General features: G+C 39.1%; 1 protein-coding gene across 3 annotated transcripts; it reads left to right on the top strand.

The window, feature by feature from the left end:
* Positions 1–1722: 1722 nt before the first annotated feature.
* LOC131460857 (S-adenosylhomocysteine hydrolase-like protein 1) lies at positions 1723–18733 on the top strand. 3 transcript variants are annotated; one of them, XM_058631713.1, is made up of 18 exons: positions 1723–1897; positions 2055–2248; positions 7955–8066; positions 8268–8396; positions 8505–8605; positions 8722–8824; positions 9646–9740; positions 10383–10489; positions 10576–10692; positions 11977–12040; positions 12284–12372; positions 12519–12589; positions 12674–12768; positions 13135–13233; positions 13677–13745; positions 14206–14284; positions 14626–14746; positions 15336–18733. In XM_058631713.1, exons 2-18 carry the CDS (start codon positions 2066–2068, stop codon positions 15340–15342), a joined length of 1641 nt encoding a protein of 546 aa, XP_058487696.1. In that variant the 5' UTR covers positions 1723–1897; positions 2055–2065; the 3' UTR covers positions 15343–18733. The 3 variants fall into 3 exon arrangements, with proteins under 3 accessions (XP_058487696.1, XP_058487693.1, XP_058487694.1); XM_058631710.1 differs by having other exon boundaries at positions 8253–8396; XM_058631711.1 differs by having other exon boundaries at positions 1723–1961; positions 8253–8396.
* Position 18734: the final 1 nt, after the last annotated feature.

The raw sequence follows: 18734 nt of genomic DNA, 5'->3' as shown, positions 1-18734 counted from the left end.
ATCTTATAAATTCACTGGAAGGATGGATATTATCATTCAAATAAGTGTATAATCATTTGTTAGAGTGGATTTCATGAATTTATTTGATTAAATTAATTCCACAGGTCTTTGTAACTTATCACCCTCTTGAGTGCCATGTTTTTTTTCTATTTGTCTAAATAAAAAAAATAAAAAAAGATAAATTAACTTTAATGCAGCCTCTCTGACCACAGCTTCTTATAGGTGATTGTCAGGAGTTCTGATTGAGATCAGAACACAGTCATTAAACTGATTAGATTTGCAGTTGCTCATCTATGATTAGTCTGCCTGACGGTAAAAGCTAATGTCAATAACAGCTCATCTTTTAGAATGGGTTATTTTTGCACACATACTAATTATTGATTGTGAATTTGACCACTGCATTTAACCATCCTTATTTCACACTAGTGAACACACAAACGAGCAGTGGGCAGCACTCAAGGAGTAATGGGGATTGGGTGCCTTGTTCAGGGGCACCCAGCCCTTGACCCGCTCTGGCATTTGAACTGGCAACCCTCTGGTTACAAGCCCAATTCCTTTGTGGTACTTTACCCTGTTTATGGGGCCAGGAGCGCTACCCCAGCCTGCATTTATGCCTTCTGCCAGACCTTTAGACACATGGCAGCACTCCATGTTCTCCATGTTCTTCTTTTAAGCTGTGCTGAGTCTTTTGATTTCTTCTCTGCACTTTCACATTTTCATTCATGGACAAAAAAAATGTTGTTAGTATTTCATAACAAACTGGTTTGAGTTTAACGGCAATAGGCAAATATAGTGCGATCTGTCTTACATGTTTGTATATGAGTGCAAATGTTGAATAGTGTCAACTTTAATATTCCCAATGACCAATTTGTTTTGCACACAGTCTATACATACATACCCAGATAGCACATATCCATCATACCCACACTGTCTTTATTAATAAGAAATAGGCACAATAATAATGTAATCTAAAAATAGTTATTAAAGGAACAAAATACTGTCTGTATCTATTTGTGCTGCCTTTTGGGGTGACTTCCAGTCCACACCAGATTTCCACAACTTAAAAATAGATTAAATATTTGTGGTTGATGTTAGGGATGCACAATATTATCAGCATAATGTCAGTATTGGCAGATATTGGCTTTAAAATGTTGGATATCGGCCAAGACCTGCAGATATGACTATAAGATGCTACCTCCTTAACTTCTATGCTGGCACCCTCTACAACTATATTATCTTATGTATATATATCGGTATCAGTATTGGTTATTGGCTCAAGCAATCCTGATATATCGGCTTATCTGCAAAAAGTCCAATATCTTGCACCCTTAGTTAATTAAATAATTCAAAAATAATAATTTAAAAGTTTAAAAAATATTGTGGCTTTCTTTTTATATGACCTCAAGTCACACATGCAAACGTTTTTATTTTCCTGTTACCACAAAACAACAACATACTGTACATACTTCATTTACATAACAGAATGTTATGCAAATAATAAGTACAGATTGTATTTTTGGAATAGGGAGGTGTTTCCTGCTTAGACTGAAAATAAAGTTCTTGGTATAAAGAAAGTTGTTGAACAGATGTCGAAAAATATTTTTTTGGAGACTAAAAACTGCTGTCAATGTTGTCAATCTTTTGTCCCACGACATTAAACGCACCATTCTTGAAGTACACGCCCCCCCCCCCCCCCCCCCCCCCTGCTGTTAGTAACCGCCCACAAACTTACTCAGCCAGGTGACAGCTGAGCTGACAGCAGGGAAGTACCTCGGCTTCACTCGAGTCTACGCAGCATAACAAACGATATCGCGGCAACGATTAACGCCGAATCGAAGAGCGCTCACATCCGGACGCTTCACCGCGGAGAGCGAGTTCCCTGCTTGTCTTACGAGAGGTAATTTGACAGCCGCTCTTCTTCCTGTCGCTGTTGCTGTGCGAGGAGGAGCCAGCTAGCCGCGGTTAGCGTCATACGTTCACTTCCACAGGAGACCTAATAATAATCACAATAATAACAACAACAACACAATAATGGCTGTTGTATTCTCGTCCAGGTAACGTCAGCATGTCAGAGGCGGCCACAGCGGAGGCGAAGCTGGAGGTGAAGCAGGCGAGCAAGGAGGTGAAGGAGAGCGAAAACGTAGCGGAAAAATATTCAGCCATGACCGTGAGCAAGAACAGCGAAATGAACATGGGAGAGCTGTCGTCCGTGTTCAGCGCCGTGGCCACTCACAAACCAGTGAAGAAGGTAAGACTTTCAGCCACGTCTCTGTACAAAGAAACCACACTGTGGCGGTGCTGACTGGAGACTTCATGCAATGCTTTTAGTCATAATATTATACCAGGCAGCATGTTTAAAATAAGCTTAGTGCCCACACTAACACCACTCACTCACTGGCAACCTGATTTATCAAATATATTTTTGGTTCATTGGAAATAAAACTTTCAATTCTATCTAACGTGTGCTTATTAATTTATGTAGACTGCAAGTACGTCTACTAATGTGTACCGTTTTACAACAATATTAGTTATATATATATATATATATAATGTGACAAATTAAACATTAGGGGAACGTTATGGGAACCTTTTAGAGAACATTCTCTAAAGGTTTTATAAAAGTAACGTTAGGAGAACGTTCTGGGAACCTTTTACAGAACATTCTCTAAAGGTTGTATGAAGGTTGTGACAAAGTAACATTCTGGGAACTTTCTGGGAACCAAATGTGCAACCAGAAACTAACGGTAGGGGAACGTTAGGAAAACTTTTCGGGGCAACCACAGGAGAACCTGGGGGAAACCTTCATGTATCAGTCAAAATGGGTCAAAGTTCACAAATATCACTCACTCAGGGACCTTAATTAGCACCAGTTTACCTGTCCTGATCATTCACCTGTGAATAAATACATTTTTTAATTTTATTTTTTAATTCAGTAATGGATGTGACTTAAAACGTAGCAAAGTACACAAAAAACTACTCAATTACAGTCACTCAAGTAAATATAATTCAGTACTTTCCACCTCTGAAGTTAGCTTAGTTAGGTTTTGTGTATCATTTGTTATTCTTTAACGTCTTTGGCATCATTTATTGGCAATTGGCTGCCCTTATTTCATGAGTATCTTCTCTGGCATCAACTGTAGAAAAAAAACCTGTATCAGTCAACCTCTAGTTTTATTATCTTCATTCTTTTCAAATGCCTATAACATCTAACATAACCACTTATAGACATTTCTCACCCATGTTGCCTTTACATATGAGACTGAAATTGGATCTCGGGCTCACACAGATACTGGTTCAAGGTGCTGTCTGATACTGTAAAATAAAATACGAGAAAGTGGAACCAGTATCTCTAATCCAAGGACTCCACAGCAACTTTGTCTTATAAAACAAACAATTTAATCACAGGCGTTATCTGCTATATGCTGCGAGGGAAAACACTACCACGGTTGATCAGGAAGATAACATACCAATTCTAAACCGTTCAATCTAATCGCACTTCAGTATGGTACATGTGTTTCTGCATTCAAAAAACAGAGCAATCTTATGTCTTGGAACCCTGTTTGAAATATGTACCTGGGATTTGTATGAATAAATAATACATTGTGAATTTCTCTGTGAGATGAATAAAGTATCTATCTATCTATCTATCTATCTATCTATCTATCTATCTATCTACATATATAAACAAATAGTTTACACACAAACTTTACACTTACACTTTAACCGACCTCTCTGTGTTTATTACATAGGATGGAGCTGACACCACTGACACTTGTCGATCAATACATTTCAAGCCTGACCTCCTCCAGCATTTTGTATTTCCATTGCAAAGAAACACTCTGGCATTCCTGATAAGTCTGTGGATCAGGTTTATGAAACTAACCTCGTTGCAGAGGTGGAAAGTTGAATTACATTTAATTGCGTTACTGGAATTGAGTAAAAGTAGTATTTTACTTTTACTTAAGTATGTTTTATTTGGAGGTACTGTACTTCACTATGTTACTGAGTATAAAAAATGCTGTCCTGAATTAAAAAAGTAAATAAATTTACGTACTGGAAACTTTGGCAGTGAATGACAATGAGGACAGGTGACTGATGAGGACAGGGGAATTTGTGTTAATTAAGGTCCCTGAGTAACATTTGTGACCTTTAACCCATTTTGACTGACACATTATGTGTTTACACATTTTATTTTGTCAGCACTTTCATTTGTAAAGGTTTGCCTTTAATTAAAAACAATTCATGTGAGATTGTGTCCCCTTGTCCTTTTTGCACGACACATGAACAAACCCCAACCTTGTTAAAAAAAAAAGTAACCAAGTGACTTTTACTCTGAGTACATTTTAGACACACTTTTTTTTTTACTTGAGTACATTTTTAGACCAGTACTTTTACTTACACTTAAGTAAAATGTTATCAAAAAAGTGGTACTTTTACTTGAGTAGAATCTTTCCTTAGTGTTTCCACCTCTGCCTCTGAAAATAGGGATTTTTTCAGGGTAACACTCACAAATGAATGAATTATCAAAGGAACCAGGAAGATTTGCACCTTTTAAAATTCTTCGGTGTTGACAATGGCAGGTATTTACACACCACACCACTGATGCACGTGTGTACAGATGAAAACCAGCTTCAGACAAAACGTACTCTTCTCTAGTCTCTTCTTACGCGGTGTAAACCTGTTGCTCAGCTGAATCTGTCAAGAATCTGTCAAAGGTCTCAGTGCTCCTTTATAGTTCCTTATGGTCTGGCAGCCTCATTATGGACAAACTGTTACACATCCTCATTCTCTTTTCGGGTGGGACTTATTATCTGTGCAGCCACTGTCTCGCACCTATATGGAAGCACAAATTATAAAGCAGAATATCATGTCACATGACAGTTAAATGTAAATCATCTGGTATTTAGGTCTGTGATAATTATGACTTAATTGTGTCGCACGTTGCATTATTATCATAATTGGGCTCATTACACTTGATAAAACCAGCCGGATGCAGCAGAAATTAATTGTCCAATAACTAGGAGGAGGTGAATGAGGTCAAGAACGGTAATACCACAAATTGAAAATTCCTCTATGGAGCGACCAACGCACCCACCCAATTCTCCGGTGCCATCCCAGCGGATAAGATATTACAGAAGCTATCTGTCGACTGCATATAAACAACATTTCTTCTTGTAAATTCTGAGATAAAACGTCTCTTGTGTTTTCACATACATGTTTTTCTTATGTCACAGATGTAGTAGTCTTATGTATGAAGTGGTTAATATTTAGGTATTGATGACTGAGTTGCAAGCAAATGATTCCCCCATGAGAATTAGGTCAGAGCTAAGTTCATGTGTTGTGGTTATTAATACTTGTTGCTGTAATATATTTTAGGGGCACTTAAACAAAATGTCTCTCTATATTTATACATGCATACACGGAGTCGCTTGTTGCTATTGGTGACATAACTGCATCACTGTGTGTGCAGCGTTGGAAGACACAAAAGCAAAAACGTGACTAAGAAGGCTGAGTAGTGCTGTTTCCACCCATAATTCACGCAAATGATGGGGAATCGGAATAAGGTGGATTGGAGCCAGTGATTTAAAAGCGCCATTGAACATAATGTGTAGATTCCACTGTCAAATTTTGATCGAAATTTTGGTGCCTATGCCGTCAGTGCATCAGTGGATTAACATTTGAGTGGAGTGAATCTTTAAAACTTTTTTTTTTAAAAAGGAGAGAGAGATTGACTCTTGCAGCTGGTTGTACAAGCCCCTCCCCCTCCCTGATGCCCCTCCTCCTTCCAAACACCTGTTTTGAACTGTCCAAAACCAGAAAAACAGAGAAAGCAATGTGTTTTAACATTGTCCTATTTCAAGACCAGTTCAGGAGGCTTTCAGGAGCTCCCACATTTCAATTTGTGAAAAACGGGTATAAATTGACAGAGAAATGACACTTTTAAAATCACCCTTGTCTTCATTTTTGTTTTTTTTAAACTACAAAGCTGAGTTTTAACATTGGAGTCAATGGGAGGTTTGACCAGAACTCTCTGTGCTTTTAGGTGATTTTAAGAAAAACTGCAAGTTATATGAGAATGAAAACAACACACAGGGTTAGACGACAACCATAACAACGCTTTTATGTAAAAAATGTCTGTTCTGTTGTATTCTAAGCTGTTTTTTGTGATTTTTGTTGCCACAGTCACTCGAAACACTTAGAAACACATCCTACATCAAACCTGACGTTTTAATGTAGGATGTGTGGGTGTGTTCTCAAAGCTGCGGGACAAGTTTTGCGCCGAAATTTGCGGCAGAAGAGGAAAAGATAAACTCTGCATTGCTAAGCAGGCACTCAATGTTTACTCCCACACTTTCAGCTCACTTCAAACTTAATAAGTGACAACATTACAAAACTTGGAGTACTTCCAATTATCATATTAATCCCACTCAATAGTGGTTACATCACCATCAGTATCATCACCACAGCATTAGTCATGCAGTCTGGAAGGAGCATTCGCAGTTAGCAACCTAAATCAAGGACAACCTAAACTTCAGGATCAGTCGAGCTTTTGTGCCCTGCAGCTCACACTCTCCTGTCCAGGGGGAAACTATGTGGTGTCATGTCACTGAAAGCTCAAGGAAACAGCTTCACATTGTCCCTGGTTGCCATGTTGTATTTACTGGTATGTGAATGATTTTCAGGAGCCGTCTTACAAACCAGAGGCCGTGCTAATATTTATCTCTCCATCTGTGTTTCTTTAAATACAGAGTACAGAACTACTTTGTCCTCTTCTCCAAACCTTGTAAGCGAGAGGTTAATGTCGCTGCTCCGACAGGAGTTTTCCACTTTGTCTCACTTTGCTTATGTGGACACAAACTCTGTCAACACTTTTTTTTGGACTGGTTTAACTACTAAAATTAGCCGACCAGGCATAAAGCCAGTTTCACCTTCGCACATCTCAAAAGTTGTATGACCGACACACACACACACACTGTGTTTACTTAACGTGAATGGATGAATTGAAAAACGCGGGGTAAGATAGAGATGAAACTGCAACAAAGTAAAGCTAGCATTACATTTCACAGATTGTTATCATTTCAAATACCAAAAACTGGGAAAGCTATACTGTAAATAAACAGATTTTAATCTGGGAACATGGGTACGATTGGGCCGTCCAAACACAAATTTGGCTTGGTGTTTTCATTTTTATCTAATTTTTTATCAAATCTTATTGGTACAATCTTTATTTGACTGCAGCCCAACAAACATTTTTGTCAGTAAATCAAAAATAATTTCACGAGTTCTATGAGTAGAAATAGGATTATTGTAGAATAGAACAGGGTTTCTCAATCCTGGTCCTGGGGAGCAAGGTTATTATCGTTAACAATTAAACTGATGAAATAACGAAAACTAAAATTGGTTGAAACATTTTCCTTAACTGAATTAAAAAAAAAATTCTTTGTAAATTTATTTCATACATAATCCTTTTGGGTTCATAGGAAGTGTGTTTATTTTTTCCTCTGCTGGCAATTTTGAAAGGTTCTATTTTCATTCTTCATAAAATGTTTTATAATAATAAAAATAAAACAATAATAAAAACATGTTTCCCTGCTCCAACACACCTGATTTTAAATCAAGTGTCAGATAATCAGCGAGTGCCACAGAAGCCTGATAACGAGGCATTTATTTGAATCAGGTGTGTAATAGAAAGCTTTTATTATTGTCATTAGCAGTAAAAACGTCAGGTACAACAATAACATCGAACAGAAAATAAGACTGAGCAATAGTAGAGAGAACTAAATTAAAGTTATTGAAGTTTTCTTTTTTTCATATATAAACACTTTTTTTATTATCCAATTTTCCCTGAAAAAACATTGGGAGATTAGGTTAACTGGACTCTCTTAACAGCTCAAACTAATTTATGACATTGTTGTTATTTAACAAGACATTTTGATTTGGTTTTCTGTCTCAGCAAATCACGTTTGTGGAGGACAAGCAGGAGTTCAGCCGGTTCCCCACCAAGGCCGGCCGCCGCTCCCTGTCCCGCTCCATCTCTCAGTCGTCCACAGACAGCTACAGCTCCGGTAATAAAGAGAAGTAACCAATCACTTCAATATGTCTGCGTTATCATATAAACTATTTGATCTTATGTAACATATTATTACTCTGTACTTTGGTTAGTTTGGTTAGTTTTTTTACGTCTAGTTCCTTAAACAGAGAACAAAATGAATGCTTGTTCAGAATTTGCCGGCCACAATTTCCCCTTATAGCGGCATCATATACAGATAGCTCCGACGACGAGACCTCGCCTCGGGACAAAACCCAGGTCAACTCCAAGGGCAGCAGCGACTTCTGTGTCAAGAACATCAAACAGGCTGAATTTGGCAGACGTGAGATTGAGATCGCAGAACAAGGTCAGACACGACGTTTCAATATCCATATTTGTAAAAACAAATCTGGCCCTGAGGGAAAGAAGATCTGTTTCCTCCACTCATTCCTTTTCTATGTTCTCTTGTTTTCAGATATGACCGCGCTGATCTCTCTCAGGAAGAGAGCGCAGAGTGAAAAACCATTAGCAGGTGCCAAAATTGTGGGCTGCACTCACATCACGGCCCAGACTGCAGTAAGATCCTTCTCTGATTCTCACACTTATCTCAGCCTAAATATCTTGGCAAAAACTCCAAATGCAAATAAGCCATTTTCTACTTCTGGCTGTTGTTCACCTCTGCGTTTTTTTAGGTGCTGATCGAGACCTTGGCGGCTCTTGGGGCTCAGTGCCGCTGGACTGCCTGTAACATATACTCCACGCAGAATGAAGTGGCGGCTGCCCTGTCAGAGACAGGTTGGTGATGGAGAACATTTAGGCGTTAATAAACAATGTGAAGCGACGAGTAAAGAGAATTTTGTGAAGTCTGAAAAATACCCCTTGTTTTACTGTATGTAATTTAAAAAAAATCCCAAAATAAGACATATTTGGTGTAGTTTTCCATGAGATCAGCCTGTTTCTCTCAGAGCTGTTTGCAGGTTGTTTTAATAAACTCTTGAAAAGTCAACCCCGCAGAGATAATGGGAAGACATCAGAGTTAACATTTAGTGTAACAACAGCTGAACGTCAGCTCTTTGTTCTGTGGTTGCTATGCGCCGCTCCGAGTATGTTCTGTAATAAAGATGCACTGTAGAGCTGTAATGGTCTGACAGGCTGAGGGGGGGTTAGTACAGATTTAGAGTTACTCAGAGAATTGTGCATTCTCATGTTGGGTTTGTGTTTAAGTCTGATTTCTTTACTTTATACTGAAGACACATTAATACTACATGTGTCCAGCAAAATAAAACATAACAGAGAAGGGTGACACTCTCTACTCTCATGTTGTGCATCTGTAGGATTCACAGACACGGTGACATTTTGCCACTGTACCAAAAACATCTTCTCAGCAAGCATGTTTTCCAAAGAGCTTACTGGTCATGTGACAATTATTTAATTGCAATTATTTATTTAAGTATGTTTGCCTAAATATGTATGGTAGAATTGAATAAATAATGGATAGCTGCACTGAGGTTCTAATATAATCTCCTTGGGTTTAAACTGAACAACCGAGATGTTGGACAAACACTGTATTGTCGGCGTGAGATTTCTGAAGACATCGCCTGTGTGTCTCGTCTCAGGTGTGGCTGTGTTCGCCTGGAAGGGCGAGTCTGAGGACGACTTCTGGTGGTGTATCGACCGCTGCGTCAACACCGAGGGTTGGCAGCCAAACATGGTATGTTCAAGGTTGTTTTTTTGCAGTTCTCTCTTTAGTTTTAATTAATTTTTTTGACTTTATTGAATTAGGACAATGAAAAGCATCAACGTAAATATGCCGGAATTGCTAAATTACATCTGTACCCCTAAGGCAGGTGGTGCCATTAAATAAACAATTGCACAGGACATCAAACAAAAGATAATGGGCAATACCAGCTGTTTCCATTCATATGAGCTGTGCTTTATTGTCTGTTTTTAACTGATTTGTTCTCGCGGGGCTACGCGGTTGGTGCAGTTGTTAGCGCTCTTGTCTTTGCAGCATGTTCTGCCCGTGTGTGCGTGGGTTTTCTTCGGGTCCTCCTGTTTCCCTCCACAGTCCAAAAACATGCAGATTTGGGGATTAGGTAAATTGGACGCTCTAAATTGGCCGTAGGTGTGAGAGTGGATGGTTGTTTCTCTATACGTGGCCCTGCTATGGACTGGCGAAGTGGCTGTTCTATATATTCTTGCTTCCAGGTTGGCCTTGTTTGGCGAATCAGAAGACTACAGCCACTTTTCATATACATGTTTATATGTACAAACTACAATCTCTCTCAGGACTGTTTCTCGACTAAAGCTCCTCTCCCTGAATAGACATAATAATTTCTTCCCCCCACGTTAGATTCTTGATGATGGAGGAGACTTGACACACTGGATGTACAAGAAATACCCCAATGTATTCAAGAAGATCAGGGGCATTGTAGAGGAGAGCGTCACTGGGGTTCACAGGTACTTTAATGCGTAAAACACATCTGCGTCTACTGTGAATATTGAACTCCATATAAGTCAAATGTTTCCTGCCACTTTCTTTCCAGGTTGTATCAGCTGTCTAAGGCTGGAAAACTGTGTGTGCCGGCGATGAATGTGAACGACTCCGTGACAAAGCAGAAGTTTGACAACCTGTACTGCTGCAGAGAGTCCATCCTGGACGGGTGAGTTCATTTGCAGCGGAGGTGTTGGATTGTTGGAGGGCTCGACAACGACAAAGTACAACTCATGTGTAAACACAAGGAAAGGGTTTGTCTAGTGACTGCTTCATAGCGGTGGGAGTTAAATAGACTCTTGCTGTGAAGGTCACTGTTGAACTTCAGAGGCTGGGCAAGCTCAAACACAAACACTGTAATCATTGCAATGCACCCTGTCCATAGAGATCTAACGCTCATATCACCTGAAGGCTTTTTTAACCTTTTAAAGCTGCTGCCAGTGCAATACTTCTTTGTTATTTCCATCATAAACTTTGATGAAAACGCTCACGGAAGCAGTCTGAAAACAAGCTTGTTATATTTACTATTCAGCCCCTTTTCCACTAGCGTGGCCTTGCCTTTTCCGCTTCTGCGCGGTATGGTTATTTTGCGTTTCCATTAGCGATAGTACCTCATACTTGTACTAGTACTTTGTAGTACCTGCTCTGGCGAGGTTCCATGTGAGCTGAGCCGATACTATGTGTGACGTAGCCGCTGAGTGTCGTCTCAGGAAGAGTCATGAGCAAGACGCAAGAATCAAGCTGAACAATGCCTGTAGATCAGTTAAAAAAGACTTAACAATTCTAAAAACGTGGGTTAATCTCCAACAATTAACAAGGAAATGTCTAAAATCTATACAGATAAATAACAGAGGAGTCTGGTGTATTTAGAGACAGCACTGCTGAAAGCCTGCCGCTGTATTTCAGTCCTGTGACTGTGTCGGACAGAGTCTGTGCTCCGGTCGTGGAGGAAATACTGAACTAATCCTTTTAATGAACTGATTCCAATGATTCAGTTACACTGAAAACAACTGCTTTTTGTAGCCGCCCTCGCTTTACTAGAGCGCTGTTGCTGTTTCCTTTTGTCTGTCTTGACTTCCTCTGTGCAGTTTGGCGAATGTCGCCGGGTGACATGAGATAGAAACCACCCCGACACTGAGGAACACAGAGAGAGTTGTGTGGAGCTGAGAGTCTTAATCAGCCCTGTGTGAACACATTAGTCAGTTGTTTGAACCAGATTGTTTGTGTTTCAAAGAGTGAAATGTTATCAATTTGTCAAATGATTGTAATTCTGAAATATTGTTTTACTACTACACTTGACATAGTGATTTAGAATAGCTTCATAAATGCTTTTTTTTTTGCATGACCTTCAGTCCAACCAGTGCTAAATCACATGTAATTTGGTAACATATGAAATTACAGTTTTTTTCCACTTTTACGTCATATACAAATGTCATGTTCTGTCCTTGTGTAGCTTGAAGAGAACCACAGATGTCATGTTTGGAGGCAAACAGGTGATCGTGTGTGGTTATGGCGAGGTAAGACTGAGACACTGCTTTTAAATGTTAACATACCAGACGACTGTTAATCATAAGCTGTGAAAACAATCTCTCAGGACTCACAACACAACACAACACAACACAGCCAGTTGTCAAGTATCAAATATGTACAATTTCCATGTCCCTGAGATGGACATGCTGACTGTAGGGTCATTTATATTGTGAGAGTTGCTAACCGTTGCTACTCATTATCTTACACATGATGCTATTTTGTCTTTACAGGTTGGAAAAGGATGTTGTGCTGCTCTGAAAGCTCTGGGATCCATTGTCTACGTGACAGAGATCGATCCCATCTGTGCCCTGCAGGCCTGGTGAGGGGAGACAGTAACTGAGAGGATGCACCATCCTAATTTATTTTGCAATTAATAATCAATTAATAATAGATAGTGTCCCGTTTGTCACTGTCCTCGTTGCGAGTAAACGCTGACCCCTTTTCCATTCACTTGTGTGCGAACAGCATGGATGGATTCCGGGTAGTGAAGCTGAACGAGGTCATTCGCCAGGTCGACATCATCATCACATGCACTGGTAACTCCACTTCTAGCTCATGTCGCACGGACGACATAGTGTTGAACACACCGACTGATTGTGAGTGGTTATGTTTTATTTCAGGGAACAAGAATGTGGTGACCAGAGACCAGCTGGACCGGATGAAAAATGGCGCCATTGTTTGCAACATGGGACACTCTAATACTGAGATTGATGTGGTAAGATGATGAAAATATATATATATATATAACTGTTAAAAAAATAACAAAAAATACACAAATGCTTCACTTAATTACCATTACAACACTTATTAGTAACACTTATGGTCTCTTTCTCCTAAGTGTGTTTAGTGCCTGCTCTGCAGTGCACTTCTATAGTGTAAATCACAATGATGTGTATACATGAAACAGGTCAACATCAAAAAAACTAAACTTTCAAACAGCATTTATCGAGTTTCTAATGTGAGAAGCCCAAGTCAAACAAATGCTTTCAGAAACACTGAGCTTTAAAACGGGTACGTCATGTGTTAAACTGTGATTAAAGAGGACGTGGGGGACACTGGTCATACTTTTGTCTCTTTCAAGGCAAGTCTTCGAACCCCTGAGCTGACCTGGGAGAGAGTGCGCTCTCAGGTGGACCATGTCATCTGGCCGGATGGGAAGAGAGTTATACTTCTCGCTGAGGTGAGGGAGTCTATGTATGCACTCTGAAATCATAGGTGACACAGATGTATAATACATTTAATCTCAAGTTTCCTTCATCTGTTTTATGAAAATGTGCGTCACAATGTGTTCATTAATATGCATTGTCTTCGTCAAATTAACAATAAAAGAAAATGATAGATAGATAGATAGATAGATAGATAGATAGATAGATAGATAGATACTAGCTTGGTAGCTCGCAAGCTAACTAGCACGCTATCTAGATAGATAGATAAACGAACGAACAAAGTAAACCAGTCAACAATGATGAATATGTGAATATTCATTCATTTTCCACAGCTTTATCCTCTACATGTGTGTTTTATTCATTCTTCTGTACAGCACCTTGGTCCACCGTGGTTGTTTTAAAGTGCTTTACAAATAGGATTAATTTTATTTATTAATTTATTTTTATTTTTCTACAGGGGCGTCTCCTGAACCTCAGCTGCTCCACTGTCCCTACCTTTGTCCTGTCCATCACAGCCACCACTCAGGTAATGTGTTAATGGAAACAGCGAGTGACTGCAGTGGTTACTGCTGAATAAACTTTGCACAGGTCATAGAAGGGAAATCACAGGTGTAGATTATAATGAGCTGAGTTCCATGAAGCTGCCCCAGTTTCAGGGTGCAGGCTGCTTTACGATCGCCACCTCCCTGCTTTACATGAACAACTGAACAGAGCCATCCATCATTAATGTGAGCGAAAACACCTGGGCTTATTTCTTCTTATTTCTTCCTGGCTGAATAGCTAGTGCTCCGACCTGAAAATGTCATCAGTGATGAACACAGAAGGGGGAACAGAAAGTAGCTGAGCTGGTGTTTCGTTTCCTGTGTGCAGAGGACACAACGTCATGTCGTTGTACTGTAGACATCACATGTATTGCTCTTCATTATATTTCCTAGTGCATCATCATTTTCTACTCACTGTTGAGTTAATACTTGTTTGTTTTTCAGGCCCTGGCCCTTATAGAGCTGTACAATGCTCCAGAGGGACGATACAAAAAGGATGTTTACTTGCTTCCCAAGAAGATGGGTGAGGACATACAGTACATAACTCACCATGACCTGTAGTATGTAAAGAATGTTTGAAAGGAATGTCTGACCGCTGTTTGATTCTGCACGTATGTGTGTGTGTCCAGTAAGTACACAAAGCTATTGATAAAAATGGGTGTTTAAATATTCAGACCCACTGACATTAATGTGGCTGCTGCACTGAACGTTTATACATTTCTTGTTACATGTTAGTTTTAGTTTAACTCCTGGGAAACTGAGACGAGGTCCCCATATTTACTCGTGTTCTCTGGTGTTGGTGGGGCTGTCACTGACAAGAGCCCGACATAAGGTGATTTCCTGTGTATGTAAATCTCATTCCAGATGAATATGTTGCCAGTCTCCATCTGACTACGTTTGACGCCCACCTGACAGAGCTGTCTGATGAGCAGGCAAAATACCTCGGCCTCAACAAGAACGGACCTTTTAAACCCAACTACTACAGGTACATTTCATTCATTCCTACTCAGTTAAGAGAATGTTATAGATTCCAAATTGATGTGATAACGTTTTTCTTATTTTACGAGTGAAGCAATCAAAAAACACACAATACAAAAAAAAAATTAAAAAACTGTTTCTGAAAGCTGCTAAGTTGCACGTCAAAGCCAACATGTGGTTATTACGGTAAATTCACTTTCCCTGTCGCAGGAAGCAAGCTAATTATTTTACATTTTTACATTTTTTGGCCTGTTTCTGGACATTGGGACAAAAACCATAACAAATGTTACTTTAAATATATTTTATACTGTTCAAATTTCAAATTTAACACACAAAAGCTGGTGTTTTTTAAAATAAAACTTTTTGTTTTTCTTCATTTTTAATTGTTAATACACTATTTTAACATGCAGTAAATTATAAATAACTGCCAGATATTGAAAGTTATTCTGGGAAAAGTTGGCAAAGGCACTTACTCACAGGACATTTTCTGGAATAAAATAAGCAAAAAAGTCTAGGATGACATTTTGAGGGTTAAGTTTTAAATATAGTTTTAAAGAAATTTGTTGTTAACATTAACCTGTTTTTGGTTCTCGCAGGTATTAATTAGTCTGCAAGGGAATCGCCAGTACACCTGAATGTGGACAGTACCTGACATTGCCTGTCAAAGACAAACAAAAGATGTATGTTTATTGTATTTTATACTCTTCACATGCACAGCTCACTGTATATTTCGTAGTATTTCACTGGTCACGGCAAACACAACTTCATTCGCTGCTTCCTGCAGAGGGAGGCGCCCACCTGGCAGTTAAAAGTCAGCATAACTGCAGCACTCGCATGCAGTTTGTTTTTCTCATGCATCCGTTTCCATTCTTGCCATCCTGATTGAGACTTCAGATACATACTGAACACTGTATCGACATATTGTGCCAAATGACTGTGACGGAGGAACATTAGAGTTGTTGAGAAAGTTAAATAGTTAGTCGTAAGTGAGATTTTTGTATCAGATTCCTTCATGAAATGCTTAAGGGTGACTTATAATGGAAAAATCTACTGAAGCTGTTAGCCACATTTAGCTTGCTGTATAAAACCCACTAACAAGTCAGTGTTAACTGCTTGCTCGTAAAAGAAAAGACAAATATTGAGCAACTGAGTGGACCAAGGCTACATCCACACTCCTTTGTTTTCGTTTTAAAAATGTGAAACTCTGCCCCAGATACACTCGCCGTCCACATTACCCAGGTGTCCCAGTATTAGCTGTGAATGCAGAACTATTAACACTTAGTTTTCAGACGTCCCTGCTCTGCCTCCTGTTCCTCCAGACAAACATGCCCACTGTATCTGAATATGACATGATACGTGTTTTTAAAGCCGTGGTAGTATGGAGGCACATTACTTCTGATATGGAGCTGAAATGCTCAACAACGCAGATACATTTTTATCTGAAAATGTCTGTTTTCAAATGAAAATGTAGTCGTATGAATGTAGCCCAAGTCAGAACTAAATAAATTATAAGAATTAGGAGCAGTGGGCAGCAATGGGGGTTTTGGTACCTTGCTCAGGGGTACCCCAGCCCTTTTTTTTTTATCTGGTAGGGACTCAAACCGGCAACCGTCCAGTTACAAGCCTGTGGATATTGGGCTGCAGCAGTTGGAGAAAGAAGTTTTCACAATTAATCGTCAGTATTTCTGCTGCGTGTTTAAAGTAGGCCACTGTTTGCTTACAAATGAGCCATAACTGGATTTTAATGGTCTGTGAGTGTTTGTTTTTTTTAAATCCCCTAAGTCCTCTTTCCATTTGATGTGGCGGCACTTATTCACCTGATACATTCCATCTACACAATGCATAAGAATTGTCCAGACCTCTTTAGAAACCATCAACATTATTGCTTAGCTGATAAAATAGTCTTCAGCACTTGTGACTATGGCAAACATAAAAAAAAAGACTTTTAATCCTTTATTTTCTTGGAGAGATTTGTCAATTTTTTTGAGGTTTTGGTATCTGGTAAAATAAAAATATAATAATCTGCACCTCAGGGCATTCAACTATCTCAAATGACCTGTAAATATATTTGTATCACCTCTGCATGGGCTAACCTTCAAATCCATGTCCACCCCCACTGTCATTCTCATCAACATATTAAAGGTTTGAAATAATTATAGATATTTTGATACTCTATGATATATGCCATATACATATTACGCGTCTAGAGTAAGTTGATTATTACAGCTTTGGATTTTCTTTGTGACGTATGTTGAGCCGTGTTGATTACAGTTAGTTTGTACTGTAAAGGAAATCTGAGGAGCCAGGCTAATCAAACGACTTTAAAGGTAGGGTTGGACATCCTGGGAAAAACTCATGCATTATGATCCAATTCATTTGTTCGGGCCATTCAATATGATTGGATGGTGTTTTTACAGACATTTTCCATGGGTTGTAAAGAGGATTTTAAGCAATACAGTAAAATATGCTCTGGAAAATGATCTCCCACCCGACCTTTAACAGTCAATGAATTGTTTGATTGTCACAGAACTCTGATCTTGTGTTGACTCGAGGGTGTTTGTATATTCAAGGTTTTATCAACGGAAATAACAGTAAACCTAAAGTCCTCAGAGGCTCTGGGCAAAGACAGGGATAATATTTGTTTGTCAACACATTTGCTGGATAGATGTATTAAATTAACCGCTGTTATGTTGCTCTGTCGCACCGTTATTATCGCTACTCTAGTGCTAGTGTTACCTAATTTTGCTCCCTAGAAATTCACCTTGTTTCAAAGCTTGAGCAGTGTTTACTGTTAGTTTGTTATGAGCACAAAATTCAGTATACTACGCTTTGTTCATGTGTGATGATTTCTTTCTTTCTTTCTTAAATCAGTGTACACATTGGGAAATGTACTTGAGTGATTCACTTTTAAACTCCAGACAGTATGCTGTAGTGTGCAGGCACTAGTGATCTCTCTGAATGTTAAGCTCTTCAACACAGACCAACACAACACGACTGTCGGCTCATCTTAACGTCAAAGAGTTGAACATTTTTCTGTCCCTGACGAGCATCCGGCACCTTGTGGTGTCACTTTACAATCAGTATCTTTTCCCCATCGCCATTCAAAACTTTCTTGTACTTAATTATAACTCCACCCACCACCACCTCTCATCTTTGCACTAACAGCTTTAAGGGCATTAGAGCCAAGGACTTTTCAGTGAGGACATCATTGTCGGCGAGATGAGTGCCGTAACCATGGTTACTGGCCACTCGACAGTGCCTTGTGACTCACTTAGTAATTTCTATTCACACGAACAACTGTGTGTACTTCCCTTAAAAGTGTGAAGATGCCTCACGTGGTTGTTATTCTGCAATATACTGTACATGAATAGCTATGCAGCTAAATATTCTCAGTTCACTGTGTTTGGAGAGTTATTTAAATTGGTAGTTTTAATAGATTACATTTTTACAATGTGGCGCTCTTATGGGTTTTTAATCACACATTTGTTTGTTTTGTTTTATGAACTACTACAGTGTCCTTTAAGTGCGAGTGTGATGTCTTTGAAATGTCATCAAAGACATCATCATAAGGCTCCGTCTGACTAACACTTATAGGTAGATCTCTTTCTTTACTGTCCTTACTTCTCTGTCCTTTGACCTTTTAATCACTGACATTTTTGAGAGTATAAATAGAAGTAGGAGTAATTTCAAAATGAAAACAGGTTCCTCCATGTGTAGTTATACTGTATACTGTATACTGTATACACAAATACTGTATCGTCTCTGGAACCGAGAAACGTAAATCAGGACGTCTCTGATCTGACTGGCACTGTAGCTGGTTTCAGGTTTTTGACGTAGATTATGGTTTTGTGTATGTTTTATGAGCTGTACGCCTGTGTTTCATTCATTCATACATTGTAACTGTAGTTAAGTTGGAACACACTCGCTGTTGTGGTACACACTGTTGCATTTCTTTGACTGTTCCCTTTAATAAACTGCTTTTAATTTGATTAAAT

This window comes from Solea solea, chromosome 6, assembly GCF_958295425.1.
Source record: "Solea solea chromosome 6, fSolSol10.1, whole genome shotgun sequence".
Classification (NCBI taxonomy): Eukaryota; Metazoa; Chordata; class Actinopteri; order Pleuronectiformes; family Soleidae; genus Solea; species Solea solea.
Note: the sequence above shows the minus strand (reverse complement) of the source record. Positions and strands in the feature narration are given on the sequence as shown.